Here is a 16,647-nt window from a genome sequence, read left to right on the forward strand (position 1 = left end):
GATATGGGACTGGTATTGTATCATTATATGCCAGAAATAACTATTTTATGAAAACTTCTGTAAACCAAGGCGTATAAATACAGAATTTTATTTTAAAATAGAAAACTAATGTCTAAAAATGTCATAGATTGCTGAGGGAAAACTTGAACCAATCTCCAAAGGTAATCTTTCCACTATAGGTAAATTGATAAAACAGTGGAAGATATTTAAGAGAAAAATATGCAGTAGAAGTTAAGCACATTGCTGATAAAATACTGTCACTTAAGCACAGTTAATAATGACCTGGTAATAGTTATAATATGGTTGGACAATAAAACAAAAAAGAATATGGTTGTAATAGATGACTACTTTCAGTTTCCAAGTAAAAAAATACTCAAAACATATAATAGAACACTTATATAAGCTATAAACCACAAGAATAAACATACCTCCTCATACACTATCAGTTTGGTAACTAAAACAGAAGTGTCTGTGTTCCATTAAATCTCATTCTACAGCAGCAATATATGAACTCATATTGCTCTTCCTCCTTAATATAACTAACATATATTCAAGGAGCAACAATAATTATATTAAGCAACAATAATTTTTACCACCTGACCTAAAGTATATTATTGCATTCCAGAGTCCTATATATCAAATATGATATGTGAAAGTAGATATTTTTTGGTTTACTTTACATTTGTTTTAATTTAATATAATTTAATTTTCTTGGGTTTTGGACCACACCGGCAGTGCTTAGGGGTTACTCCTGACTATGCACTCAGAAATCACTCCTGGCAGGCTCAGGGGACCATATGGGATGCCGGGATTTGAACCACTGTCCTTCTGTATGCAAGGCAAATGCTCTACCTCCATGCCATCTCTCTGGCCCCTTACTTTGCATTTTTTTAATTTAATTTATTTAAACACCTTAATTACATACATGATTGTGTTTGGGTTTCAGTCATGTAAAGAACACCACCCATCACCAGTGCAACATTCCCATCACCAATGTCCCAAGTCTCCCTTCTCCCCACCCAACCCTCGCCTGTACTCTAGACAGGCTCTCCATTTTCCTCATACATTCTCGTTATTAGGACAGTTCAAAATGTAGTTATTTCCCTAAGTAAACTCATCACTCTTTGTGGTGAGCTTCCTGAGGTGAGCTGGAACTTCCAGCTCTTTTCTCTTATGTGTCTGAAAATTATTATTACAAGGGTGTCTTTCATTTTTCTTAAAACCCATAGATGAGTGAGACCATTCTGCGTTTTTCTCTCTCTCTCTCTCTGACTTATTTCACTCAGCATAATAGATTCCGTGTACATCCATGTATAGGAAAATTTCATGACTTCATCTCTCCTGACAGCTGCATAATATTCCATTGTGTATATGTACCACAGTTTCTTTAGCCATTCATCTGTTGAAGGGCATCTTGGTTGTTTCCAGAGTCTTGCTATGGTAAATTGTGCTGCAATGAATATAGGTGTAAGGAAGGGGTTTTTGTATTGTATTTTTGTGTTCCTAGGGTATATTCCTAGGAGTGGTAAATTGTCATGACTTAGGACCTCCAGGAAGACATTGAATAAAAGTACTTATTCACTGTTTTAAAACAATTGCATCACTCATAGTTTTTATTTAAATTTTTATTTTTATTGGGTTAATAAAATTTCCTTCTATTCCTTGTTTGTAAAAGATATTTTTTATAATATAGAAAATTTCCCCTGCATCTACTGAGATGTCTACATTGTTTATGGTTTTTGATCAACTGAGGTGCTGACTCATGTTCAAGGTTTTAGTGTTAATCTATACCTGCATTCCTGGAAATGCCTTCAAAATTGTTATATGCATAACAATTAACTTATATTCACTTTAGAATTCTGTTTTCTAGTATTTCTGCTTATAAATTTTGTTTACTTGTTTTGAGATCATACCTAGCTATGCTCAAGTTTCACTTTTGGCTCAGTATACAAAGATCACTGTTGATGATATGGGGGAACCATACGGGATAAGATGCTGTATCTAATCATGTCAACTATGTGCCAAGCAAGTATATTACCCCCTGTACTATCTCTGGATCTGCTTATATTTCTGCATAAATTTAATATGTATGATAAATACATTTGGACATTAACTTTCTTACAAGTTCCCTTGCTTCTAAAAAAGTATATTGAAATATCATAGTTTGCAATATTATGGAAGTTTTAATTGTATAGTTGCAGTGCACTACACCAATACATCCACCAGTATTTCAAGATAATGATCACCATCTTTTCATGGTCTGTCACTCAGTTGTCATTGCTCTTTGTTTCTATTAGTGATAGTCCAATTTCTTTATGATTACATTGGAAAAACAAATTTACACAAACTTCATTTAATAGAGGAGATTATCTTTGACTATTTCCTGAAAATTATTTGTACAGTATCACATTACAGATGCTCAACTTAAATTCTAGATCTTCTGTGTATAGGCAAAAAAAAATCTTTGTTGTGATTTCCAACTTCCTGTGCTAATGTTCTAATTTCCAATGTGATAGAAATTTAGTGTTGGGGGCCAGTAAGAGTGATTATGTGGGTTTAGCCTCGTGAGTGAGATCCAGGCCCTTACTAGATATAAAATGCATGTGTATATTGTATTTCTTTCTCTCTCCACTGTTCCCCCATTCCTCACAGTTAGAAGTGAGCCATTTGTAACCAGGAAGACAGCTGGTCCATGAACTTAAAACAGACTGCCACGCTGTGAGCTAATATTCCCCAGCCTCTAAAACGGAAGAAATAAGGTTTATTGTGGAAGGCATTGTCTATAATATTCTGTTATAGAAGCAATAACTTACTCATGGTGATTTCGTTGAAGAGATATTTTTCACATTACTTTAATTAATATGAGATCATTCAAATGTTCTATTCCTTTAAAAACATATTTGTATAGATAATTTAAGTATTTTTATTCATTCTATATTTTATTTATAGAAGTATAGAATGCTGGGCCCGGAGAGATAGCACAGCGGTGTTTGCCTTGCAAGCAGCCAATCCAGGACCAAAGGTGGTTGGTTCGAATCCCGGTGTCCCATATGGTCCCCCGTACCTGCCAGGAGTAATTTCTGAGCAGACAGCCAGGAGTAACCCCTGAGCAATGCCGGGTGTGGCCCAAAAACCAAAAAAAAAAAGAAGTATAGAGTGCTAAGTGCCATCCCTTAAAGATGCATTAACAGTAACCGCCTTAGATAAACAATAGAGGTGTACAATATTTAATGATTCATGTAAATATTTGCCTTAATTATAATCATGTTCATTTATAATGCATTTATCTGCATATTTTCTTTTTATTTTGATACTATTTCTGAAGATTCATAATGCTATTAATGTTTTCAAAACATCAACCTTTGTATTCCATTTAGTTTATATAATTAATTCATGTTCTTAACTAGATGAGTATTTCTTCTTTATTGTTTTAGCTTGTTATCCCTTATCTAGCTTCTTAAGTTTGATACTTAACTGACTTTTAGTTTTATTTTCTTGTTGAAATGTGAAATAAAGTGATTCACTTTATTTCCAATACATTTTAATTCAGTTGTATATAATATAGTCTCTGATGTGCAGCTACGTTTCCAATATTCATTAAAAGTACTTCAGGATGAAGAAATAGTACAATGAATAAGATACTTTCCTTACAAATGACTGACCCAATTTTGATCCTTGGTATCACATATGATCCCCTGAGCCCACTAGGACTGATCCCTGAGCACTGCTATGTAGATCCCCGAACTAAAATAATAATAATAATACTTTCTGCTTGCTGCTTCACCATCCCAGGTGAGGTTTGTCTCTGATTACTAGGCTTATTCTGAACCAGGAAGTCCTAGCACTCTTCACAGCTGGCCTGTGCCATGTTAAGGGCCCATACCTCACCTCCTTTCTAACCTTCTACTTCCTTCTACTTACTGCTCCACCATCCCACAACTGGATGTGAATAGAAAGCATCAACATCTTCCAAGGGAAACTAACTACAAAGACTCACCCCCAGAACTCTAGGAAATCACATAGAAAATAAGAAAAACATGTAGGAGCCTGCCAAGCTTAATGAGTGACAAGAGTATCACTAAGACATAAACAATGTCAGTAAATTATCAGTGTCTTCTGTGACACTCTGATGAGGATGTTCAAAGGGTTCAATGAAACTATATTACAGGTAGTCAGCAAAGCACAAGAAAATATTAAGGTAAAAAAAAAACCCTACTAAAACCAGAAATAAAGAACACAGTAGATGAGATAATAAAAAAGTCAATAGAAGCTCTGAACAGCATAATAATAGAAGCTGAGAAAAATGATCAAGGATTCCAAGGTGAAAGGAAGAAACCACTAGAAAGTAGAATAAGGTAGAAAACAAGGTAGCCTGAAAAAGAAATGAACATAATAACAGAAAAATCTGGGGTAATTCCAAGAGGAACAAGATTAAGAGTCACTGGAGTTGGCACTATCTATGAAAAGAATCAACAGAGTTCCTGAAGAACAGGAAGTCAGACATGATGAATAAACAATAAAGAAATCATTAAGAACAACTTCCCAGAATTGAGAATAGAGGCTCTAAGCAAGGGGTCTCAAACTCAATTTACCTGGGGGCCGCAGGAGGCAAAGTCCAGGTGAGGCAAGGGCTGTATAAGGGTTTTCCCAACAACAACAAAAAGTTCTCAAACGTCATTATTAACAGTTTTAATTATTCTGAACATGAATAGAACATTGAGTGAAAATTATGAACAATTCTTCTGAACATGGCATCTTTTGCCTATTCCTTGCTGCCAGAGACTTGAAGCGCTTCTTCTTACAAATCTGAACCACATTTGGCTTGAGAGAGAAAGCAGTTCAGACCCTCGGTATGACTTGAAGATGATCATCATTAAGTGTAGACCTGTACTGTGACTTGCTGAAGTTCAATGTGGATAATAAATTTTCACACAAATATGTGCTCCCAAAAAGGCACATGGTGTGCTTGAACATTCGGGAAAGCTCAGGGAAGCTGGGGGGCAATTCTCTCAAAAATTGCCCAGGCATGTCTGCTTTTCCACTTATCTCCCTGAACTTGGCTTTGAGATCAGAGTTCCATTGCAGGTCAATGAGCTCCATTTTTTTTTTTTTTTTTGCTTTTTTTGGACTCCACCCAGTGATGCTTAGGGACTACTCCTGGCTATGTGCTCAAAAATTGCTCATGGCTTGGGGGACCATATGGGACACTGGGGATCAAACCATGGTCCATTCTAGGTTAGTCACATGCAAGGCAAATGCCCTACTGCTTGTGCCACTGCTCTGCATCCCCAACATTTATTCTTATCTTTACCCTGGCACTTCACTTTTCTCGATCAATATTTACATTCTCCCTCCTGTCCTCTGTGGCAAGGAATTTACACCTCCTTTCAGCACTTCATTCTTCAGAGAAACCAACAAACTCTACCAATGTCATACTGTGCCCTTTCCTGACCTGTATTCTTTCTCTCTGTACCCTATACTGAGTTCTCAGGGATTACACCTGGCTCTGTGCTTATATATTGTTCCTAGTGGGTTTGGGGACTGTCAGGCCATGCATAAGTATCTTCATTAAAGGGACAATTCAGTAGGCCTGTCAGATGAATTTCTCTGAATTTTCCTGATGCAGATAATTCATTCACCCCAAGAAATGTTTGACCAGAAGGCCTGTTATGGAAGAATTTTACCCATGCATGGATAACTGGCAATATTTCTGAGATTTGTGTTATGGTACTGACATTATATTCCCTTCATATTATTTGGCCTTAACATTAATTCTCCCTTCTGCTGATATTCAAAAGCAAATTATAGTCTTGATTAAAACCTTTTTACCAGGATAATATTTAGCACCAAATCAAAGACAATATTATTTGCTTTTTTTTTTCTTCAAGATGTCCTTGCAGGTTCGATTTCTGGGATGCAAGCACATAGCCAGAATGCAGAACCTGGGCTATTGACTTTTCCCAGAAAATGGGAACTACACCTTAATAGTGGATTTATCTCTTTCTTTTACTTGACCTCTAAAACAATAGAGCCCATCCCAGTGAGGATAGTATTCCTAGATTTTTCTACTTCTCACTAATCCCTTATTTTATATCTAAAGTTAGTTTGTGAGGAGCTGCCTTGAGTTGTGACCTTCTCCTTTGTAATAGAATTCTTACTGCTCACACACATAACTTAATGCATTATTTCTCATTAAGCTCTGCTTTGTAATTGTGAACATTCTTCTTAATACCTATGACTGATTTTACCCCTTATATACTCCTAGATTGGAGACTAAAGTTTTGTAACACGCTTGAAAGAAACTGTTTCCCCATATATTTTGTGTAGTCATCGTTTCTTCAATATTTTCCTACATGTCAGTCAGTTTAGAGCGCATTCCCTAAAGTAGGATTCATTGGAGACCAATTGGAACTGTAGGACAGAAGCTGCCCACAGCAGGGGCCTATCTGGGATAGTAGGGGTTAAATCTGGCTTGGCTACATGCAAGGCAAGTGTCCTACCTATTGTACTATCTTTCCAGCCCTCATGCATTTTTCTTTGAATTCTTTTAAGTTCTATTTTATATTTTGAGATAGTTCTAGATAAATTTATATAGCCAGAAGATTCACTCTACGTATTTGTCAGTTCTACTTGGTCTTTAAAGTACAGAATAAAACTGTTCAACCTTAATGCATATGCTTCTTGACAGAAACATCTTAGATTGACATGGAATTTATTTTGTAATAAAACAGTCTCAGTCATGAATTGGAAAATATGAGGTCTATATGCCTTACACAAAACCATCCTCTTTTCAAGGATAAGTCTCCTTCTGCCAATTCAGTAACAAGAGTGAAGAAACTTTTTACTGTAAAGGGCCACTTCGATCTTTGTATTATTCAGGGATCATATGATAAGGAATATTTGTAACATGAGTCCAAAGTCATATAATACAAGCAGACAAGCAATGGGCAGATAAGGAGAAATAAAAGGTCTTCCAAACATGCACCAGGGACAGACCATATAACTCCATAGTCATTTCATAACTAAAATGATTATGCCTACTCTAGGAGGCACTTTTCAAAACTCAGAACTTTCCCTTATTTTTCTCAGGATTCCATTATTCTTTGTTGGATCCATAGTAACAATAAAACCTCGTTTTTGTATCTCCATACGTATTTGACTCATTATAGTACTTGTTAAAAAATAATAAAATGAAAATGAAGACACCATTTACCAAAACGTCTAGAAGGAGGAATAGATAGATAGATAGATAGATAGATAGATAGATAGATAGATAGATAGATAGATAGATAGATAGATGATAGATAGATAGATAGATAGATAGATAGGTAGGTAGGTAGGTAGGTAGATAGATAGATGATAGATAGATACATAGATAGATAGATATGTATATATTTACTATATCCTAAAGTCATTTTTACAAAAAGTATCTATAGCCTCAATGATACCCAGGTCCAGGAATGGTATCCTTCATTCAAATATATATTGCTGTGCTGTCACTGGACACATTCTATCCTCCACATTTACTGCCCTAAGGAACTCTAACAAAAAATCAGATATATTAGCTTGCCAACTACATTCAACTTGCTATTTTTTATATTTACTTAATAGCAGAAAATGATCACATTTTGTTGTTCGTATTAACTAACTACTAAAAATATTATTTACAGACCTTTTCATGCTGCTGATCTGAGTTTAATTAATTAATTGTGCACAGAAACTGAAGTCTCAGTGATTTTGTCCAGATATTTTATTAGTTTATTAAATTTGCTTAATTTTTGATAGTCTTACTAGGTAAAGATGTTATGACATCTTGGTTAAATTAAACTTTCATCTTAATATCCTTCGTAATATTTCTTCCTTGATTTTAATGTAACATAAAATGCATTAAATGATCATACTTTCACAGAAAAATTTCAAACTTTCCTTTCATTTAAATTTCAAACTGTTTACATTCTCATGCTTTGCATGCTTTGTAAATGTCAGTTTTGATTTTAATTTTAAATCTATTTGACATCTTGCCTTTTAATCTAAAAATGATCTATATTCTATTTACTTCTACTTCCAATTTGTGCATTCAAATTTTTTACTTCCTGTCTTCTAAATAGATTGAGAATTTCTCTTACACTAATTTCAATTCCACCTCTTAATAACCTCGTTGTCTAGCATTGTCTCATCTCAATCTATATGCTGAATAATTATTAATTTTATATAACATTTAAAAAATATTTTGAAATAACAGTCTCTCCAACAGTGCTTATCAAGCCCACAGTCCCACTGCCAATTCTCAAGCCTGCATCCCAGTGTAAGGGTCAAAGAATGCAATGCTACACAGGGCCTGCAATGCTTGGAATAAGCTGTACCGCTACTATGTCGAAGACCTGTCGGGCCACTCCCAGAAGTACCTGACATATCATTTATTTACAGAAATCAAGTCCAGATCAGATATATTTCTTTTTTTTTTTTTTGATTGTTTATGAAAGTCGTGCCCATTGGTACTCACAGCTTACCCAGGCAGAACTCAAGAGACCATATATAAAAGCAGGTATTAAAGATGTCGGTAGAATACAAGGCAAATGCACAACCTACAGTATCTTCTCTCTAGTCTCATGTATATACATATGTGTAAAGAGGAAGATGATAAACACTGGTCATCTTTATTTGATAATGTGTTTTATAACCCTTATTAAGATTTAGTTTCCCTGGTATACAACTAATGTTTTTATTTATTTTTCTCAGAATTATTGAGATATTACTCTGCATTTTAACTGCCATTGTTATTGTTAAGATGGCAGGAAGTCATCAGTTAATCATCTCAAATTTGAATCAGTCAGGCTCTAGCCAAGTTCAGATCAAATTTGACTATACACTAAACACTGCATTAGAATCACTTAAATAAACAAATTCCAAAATCTTTCTGTCACAAAGCCCTTTCCTTTTTTCTTTTTTTCCTTTTTTTTTTCTTACCTTCAAACAGAACCACATAACTTGAACCATCTTGTTCTGCCTAACAAATTGAGGGGGAAATAATGGAGGGCACCAAGACCAAACAGTCATATGAACATTGAATAGAAATAAAAAATGATCAGACTTAAACCTCAAATCCAAAGCCAACTACAATTGATACTCAGCCTACAACAAGTTAGACACAGAAGGGACCACTTGTACTAGCAGCCCAGGGGACTAAGGAGGAGCTATATGGGATGCATGCTGGGAACTGGGGAGAGGGAAGACAACATTGGTGGTGAGAATGCCCCTGACTCAATGTCACTATGTACCTAAAATACTACTGTGAATGATTTGTAATCCACTTTGGTCAAAATAAAAATTATTAATAAAAATGAGTGAAATAAAAATGATTATTGTTGGTTTAAGTCATTTAGCTTTGTACTGTTTTATAATGCAATGATAATAGCTATATTAAATACAATTTATATCATCTGGAATTCGTTGGTATTGCTTACTTGATTATTGGTGCTTTTCCAGTAACTTTTGGAAAATTCTCAACCATTAAATACTGATTTCCGTCACTTGCAATAATGTTTTCCTTTTACTCTATTTTAGAAACTTTTATAACATTTTCAAATCATTTCATTTAGTTCATTGATTTTTCTCTTTATCTTTGCTATTATAAGCCACTCCATTCCACTTTGTAAATTGATGTATAATTTACAAGTAATAAAATTCAGGTGGCTACTATAAAATTAATCGAGTTTTCATGTAAATTAAATGCTTATAATCACAAGCAACATATGCTCAAGTCTTAGGCAATACCATTTTCTTAGACAATTCCCTCAGGCCTCTATCTACTTAAATATACCTCCCAGAGGCAACCATTCATTTATTCTAGATTTATTCCTTAGCCAAAATAATCATACAGAAAATAGATTTTATGTCTCCTTCAAATCTAGCCTGTATTTCTCAATAGCTTTTAAAACATTTATACCCTTGTCTATGGTAATTCATCCAGTCAAAAAACAGAATTATATTCTATTATTGAATATATTATTTTCAATATATTTTATTCAATATATTTCATTCAGTCATACAGAATTATATTCCATTATTTAATATAATATATTCAAGATATTCTATTATTGAATATACTTCTGCATATATATATATATGTATTCAGATTAAGTAATTGGACTGTTTCTAAATTAGGGGATTTTAGGAATAAAGCAATGACATCTCTTACCCTAGCTTTTTAAAAATGATTCTATTTTTCCAATAAATACCTGAAATAGATCTTGCCACAGAATTAGTACATTTGATGCTATCAGAAACTAACTATATTCTTTCAAAGGTTTATAATTTTCTTTCCCAAATACCAGACATTTAGGAAATTTCCCTTCCCAGCAGGTGGTATTGTCAACCTTTTAAATTACAGACATATTGCTGAGTGTAAAATGTTATTCTTAGTGGTTTTAATCTGTATTTTTTATGACTATTAAAATGGTTAGGGGCCGGGCGGTGGCGCTAAAGGTAAGGTGCCTGCCTTGCCTGCGCTAGCCTCGGACGGACCGCGGTTCGATTCCCCCGGTGTCCCATATGGTCCCCCAAGCCAGGAGCGACTTCTGAGCGCATAGCCAGGAGTAACCCCTGAGCATTACCGGGTGTGGCCCAAAAACCAAAAAAAAAAAAAAAAAAAAAAATGGTTAAGTAACAATTCTGTAACTTTTTGCTTAAAGTGTTTTTCCAGATCTTTAAAAATTTAAACTGGTTTACTTACTTTTAAATGATTGAGTTGTAGGACTTCTTTATATATTTTTGTATATGTCCTTAATTTTATAAATATACATTATATAAATTGGAAAAAATATTTTCTCCAAATCTATTGAATGAGTATTTATTTTATTTATATATTTATTTTTTGTTTTGTTTGTTTCTTTGTTTTTTTTGTTTGGGGGAGGAAAAGAAGAGATTGAGAAGGAGGAGGAGGAGAAGAAGAGGAGGAGGAGAGAGAAACTGAGGAGAAGGAGAAGAAATAAGAAAGAAGAGGAAGAAGAAAAAGAAGAAGGAGGAGAGAGGAGGAGGAAAAGAAGAGATTGAGAAGGAGGAGGAGGAGGAGGAGGAAAAGAAGAAGAAGAAGAAGAAGAAGAAGAAGAAGAAGAAGAAGAAGAAGAAGAAGAAGAAGAAGAAGAAGAAGAAGAAAAAGAAGTAGTAGTAGTAGAAGAAGAAGAAGAAGAAGAAGAAGAAGAAGAAGAAGAAGAAGAAGAAGAAGAAGAAGAAGAAGAAGAAGAAGAAAGAGAAGGAGACGAAGGAGGAGGAGAAGGAGAAGAAGAAGGAGGAGGAGGAGAAGGAGGAGGAGGAGGAGGAGGAAAAGAAGAGATTGAGAAGGAGGAGAAGGAGGAGAAGATGAGGAAGAAGGAGGAGGAGGAAGAGGAGGAGGAGGAGGAGAAGAAGAAGAAGAAGAAGAAGAAGAAGAAGAAGAAGAAGAAGAAGAAGAAGAAGAAGAAGAAGAAGAAGAAGAAGAAGAGAAGAAGAAGAAGAAGAAGAAGAAGAAGAAGAAGAAAAGAAGGAGATGAAGGAGGAGGAGGAGAAGGAGAAGAAGGAGGAGGAGGAGAAAAAGGAAGAAGAAGGAGGAGGAGGAGAAAAAGGAAGAAGAAGGAGGAGGAGGAGGAAAAGGAAGAAGAAGAAGGAGGAGGAGGAGGAGGAGGAAAAGAAGAGATTGAGAAGGAGGAGAAGGAGGAGAAGATGAGGAAGAAGGAGGAGGAGGAGGAAGAGGAGGAGGAGGAGGAGAAGAAGAAGAAGAAGAAGAAGAAGAAGAAGAAGAAGAAGAAGAAGAAGAAGAAGAAGAAGAAGAAGAAGAAGAAGAAGAAGAAGAAAGGCAGGAGGAGGAGGAGAGGAGAAGAAAGAAGAAGAAGAAGAAGAAGAAAGAAGAGAAGAAGAAGAATGAGAAAAAGAAGAAGAAGAAGAAGAAGAAGAAGAAGAAGAGAAGAAGAAGAGAAAAGGAAGAAGAAGAAGAAGAAGAAGAAGACGGCGGAGGAGGAGGAGGAGGAGGAGAAGGAGAAGGAGAAGGAAGAGAAGGAGAAAGAGAAAAAGAAGAAAGAGATTGAGACTGTGTTTCTATTGAGCTTCGTTGGCTTTACCACGTTTTTTATAGGTAAAACAAAATTTTCATAGATCAAAATGTTTCTGGAACTTAGCCCATTTTAATATGATAAAGCTTGCATTTACTTCTTTACTCTGGAGTGAAAGTGTCTACCAATTACATATAATAAATTAATTTCTAAGGTTACATCATATACATTAGCATGTGGATAATAAATCATTTTGTTGATTAGTAAATGAATCAATTAGAAAATATTTAACAGTAATCATTCATTAAATGATAGCTCTATTTTATATATAACGGTTCTAATATAATCAAAGTTTAATACCTTTCCAAAGTTGAATTTACACATTTCTCACTGAAAGCAATTTAGTCTGCCTGGTAGCTTATTTTTTTCTTTGGAGTAATACCCAAGGGGATTCATCTTAGATTTTAGAAGATAAATCATAAGAAAACGCATGCCTTCAATGCTGTTATCCTCAATCCTGGTTGCACTTTAATATCACATAATAAGATTCCAAAAAAAGAAGATCACCATTCATCTACCTATCTTATTTCTTTATACAAACAATAATTATCTTGTGGAAGGATCCATGCTCTCTTCTTCCCTTACTTCTTATAGCCAGTAACTTTATGCAGCAGAAATCCATTGAAACGTCTTTTAAATTATTACACAAAACACTAATAAAATCTAATTTTAAAGACATCCTATTATATATTCATTCCTTAATAGTAGTCAGATAGATTAAAATATTTAATTCCTGGGCTAAAAAAGAATGTGTTTATAACACTGATCCCACTGAAGTATGACAGTTTCAAAGGTTACATCCCCCAAATGGAAATAATTTATATACTAAAATGAATTTGCTAGTATAAAACAACTTTGCATTTCAAAATATCTTGTATCAAACCATACATTAGAAAATGTGTCTTACCAATTTTAGATATCCATCAGAATCTAGAATTAAGTTTTCTGGTTTCAGGTCTCTGTAGATAATCCCTAGTCGATGCAGGTAATCAAAGGCCTCAGTCACACAAGCAACACAGAACTTAGAGGTAGATTCATCAAAGCTGCCCCTGCAATGACATCATTTCCCACTTAATATCTACATATGCATCTTTGTGGTCTATTGTGATCACAAGTTGTTGTACTCAGGGTTCTGAGTAATGTTGGACCGCAACCTGAAATATTCAGGGCTTCCTCAGGAATCAATCCTGTCAGTGTTCTGTGACCTAATGCAGCATGGGAGATCAAACGAGGGTCAGCAAACTAAACAGTACCTACCTTAATTTCTATACTATCTCTCTTGCTCCTCATAAAACATTTAATAGTAGCAATGGCTTAGATTGCTGCCCATAAAGAAATTCAGAGAGTTTAGGAACAAAAATAGATTAAATTCTTTTCATTATTTTTTTCAAATCTTTACAGACAACTGTTTCTGATCATTCTATTCACACATAAAATAGAAAAATAAGAAAATAAATTATTTAAAGATATTACGGCAGGGGCCAGAGAGATAGCATGGAGATAAGGCAATTGCCTGGCATGTAGAAGGTCGATGATTTGAATCCCGGCATCCCATATGGTCCCCTGAGCCTGCCAGGAGCGATTTCTGAGCATAGAGCCAGGAGTAACCCCTGAGCACTACCGGGTGTGACCCAAAAAACAAAAATAAAAAAAAAAAAGACATTATGGCAAATTGTGAAAAAATAAAATGAACTGATAGTCTGAATTAAAAATGACTCAATTATTTTAATTTCCTGTTTCTATAGCTTATTAACAATAATTGTATAGAACTGGCTCAGAACTCTTCCCTATGTGGTACATCCATAATGATAGTTGCCCTTTGTCAGCTTTGTAAGTATACTACCATACTGAATTATGAAAATGTGGTAATAAATTGCTAAAGGACAAAAACAAAGGATATTACTTTGTAGTAAGATTGGTTTTAACTCATCCTGTGACCTTAACAAGTGGTATAGTTATTCTGAGCCTTAAATCTCTATCTATAAAATAGGCTTCTCATTAAAAAAAAAATAGGCTGCCATAATGGAATATAACCAACTCTCTTATAAATAAATTTTAATTTTCTAAATAGATTCGTCTGATTAAGGAAAGACAGAAGACACAAACATTTTTTCAGATATATTGATATGTTGCAGGTTCCCTCACTTTTCCAGTTTTTCTCCTTGATCTAGTCTGTTGCATTGATTTTCAGCCATGAATGCACACTATATTTTCTTCGAGAGGCATTTTAAAAATCATTTACTAAAGCCCATCTTCAAGAAGCTGGATCACAATTTCTGGCACTAGAGGCCAAATTTTTACGAATTTGTAGGAAAATGCTATTTAGTTGCAATGTGTGGACCTGGTTGAGTAAATACAGGCAGACTAAGATAGTCTAAAAGTTTGTTGCGGCATTATTTTCCATATCCTGGCGCAAAACTTGCCTTTCTATTTCTTCTCCTTACTATCTCTACCTACTACTTAAATTAACCTATCCACTATTTACAAATAAATAAATTCTATCTAGGGGCTAGAGTGGTGGCGCAAGTGGTAGGGCATTTACCTTGCACTCTCTAACCTAGGATGGACTGCAGTTCAATCCTCTGGTATCCCATATGGTCCCCCAAGCCAGAAACAATTTCTGAGTGCACAGCCAGGAGTAACCCCTGAGTGTCACTGGGTGTGGCCCAAAAACAAACAAAAAAATCCTATCTATTGACAGCTAATATCTTTAATCAGTTACCCTTCCTCTTTACCTTTTCAATTCAGACACGGAATTACATTGGCCTATACCTACTATAACCCACACTTAAGATGAAACAGAGAACTTGAAACCTCTTTTAAACCTGGGAGTGTTTTATCACCTAAAATAAGAACAACAGCTGCATTACAGAACACCCATTCATAAAGTTTAGCTAAAAAAAAAAAATGTGGGCTTGCTCTTCAATACTATATTCTACTTGGACATGTATCTCGCTCTCTTGACTCTGGTTCTTTGCTTCCTGTGTTCTCTCTTAAACACTTCTTTTCCTCTTTCTATCATCTCACATCCTTCTAAATAAGATTCAATAAAAAATACTTTGCTTCACTGAAAAAAAAGTGATCATTGACTTATTTATTTTACCACATGATATTTTCTTAAAATTATTACCTAACAACTTCTCTTCATGGTCTTTTAAGTATTATGAATTCAGCACAAAAGTAGACAGACATTTTGTTTGGAATTCTTTTTCAATACCCCTGTCCCTTAGTATACTCCACAGCTCTCCACCTAAACAAGCCTCCAGAAGCAAGTAAACACTACTTATTGTCCCTTGAAAGTACGGTATAGTCTGAGGAAGATAAATTAAAAATAAATAAATATTTAATTATTAATTAAATATTTAATATTAAAATATCAAAATGCACCTTTAAATCCTCATTTAATTGTGGAAAAAAAACACCAATGCATTATAAATAATGTTTCCTTAAACTCCTTCCTAACATTCTATAGCTACTTAGGACTTCCTTCTAAATTTTCTTTCATCTTTTCTCCCTCTTTGTTTTTGCTTTGTCTACACTTAATGAACGAAGATATGTTTCTCTGAAAAGCATTATTATATTTTATTTTTGGTATGGGGCCACAACTAGCAGTGCTGAAAGGTTACATCTGGCTCTGCACTCAGAAAAAACTTTTGGCAGACCCCAGGATACATATGGGATGCAGAAGATAGAACCCAGATTAAACAACATGCAAGGCAAGTGCTCTACCTGCTGTATTATTGCTCCAGCCCAAACTGTTACGTAGTTTTAAAACCTAAACTCAGAAGCCAGCTTCTTTTTTTTGTTTTTGTTTTTGTTTTTGTTTTTGTTTTTGGGCCACACCCGGTGATGCTCAGGGGTTACTCCTGGCTATGCGTTCAGAAGTCGCTCCTGGGGGACCATAAGGGACGCCCAGGGATTGAACCGCGGTCCATCGTAGGCTAGCGCTGGAAGGCAGGACACCTTACCTCTAGAGCCAACGAGTGAGACGCCAGCTTCTTAATAAGACAACTATATACCCTCCTTACAAATAAAATCTGTCCTTCTTCCAAAAACTCATGAGACCTCTGACATATACTTCCTCTAGGCTGCTTTGCATGACATTACCCATATTCATTTCTTACAGCTTCCAGATTCGTGTTGGTTTCTCCAAATAATAGACTCTAAAATAATATACTCTGTAAGTAGAAAGTTTACTGAGTAATGTTACCAGTAACAACACTCATAAGGAAGGAAGAAAGCTGATTTATAAAGGACTCTAGTTTCAACAGTCTCAACTTCAGGGAACTGTTTTCCGGAACCAGATGCAATGTTATCTCCGGAGCAAAAAGTACCTGTTCACCTAAGAATAATGGTCAGAGAAAGTGATGGCTCAGAGAGGGAACCTGAGCTCAACAGAAGTCCTCAGCTAGCTAGTTCTCTGGAAACTGGGAAATAATAGTCTCAATAATGTAAAACTTGAATAGAACACCTTGTTCAAAAGTGGGCAAAATCAGGGTCTAGGCTTTCTTTTTGTTTGTTTGTTTGTTCTTGGATCACACCAGGCAGTGCTCAGGGGTTACTC

General features: G+C 35.1%; 1 protein-coding gene across 1 annotated transcript in view; it reads right to left on the reverse strand.

The window, feature by feature from the left end:
- PRKG2 (protein kinase cGMP-dependent 2) overlaps positions 1-16,647 on the reverse strand; it is a 99,636-nt gene that overhangs the window by 35,134 nt on the left and 47,855 nt on the right. The window contains 3 exon segments of the mRNA XM_049789878.1: positions 12,991-13,129; positions 15,300-15,367; positions 15,370-15,394. Coding sequence (XP_049645835.1) covers positions 12,991-13,129; positions 15,300-15,367; positions 15,370-15,394 — 232 coding nt within the window.

Source organism: Suncus etruscus, chromosome 16, assembly GCF_024139225.1.
Source record: "Suncus etruscus isolate mSunEtr1 chromosome 16, mSunEtr1.pri.cur, whole genome shotgun sequence".
Classification (NCBI taxonomy): domain Eukaryota; kingdom Metazoa; phylum Chordata; class Mammalia; order Eulipotyphla; family Soricidae; genus Suncus; species Suncus etruscus.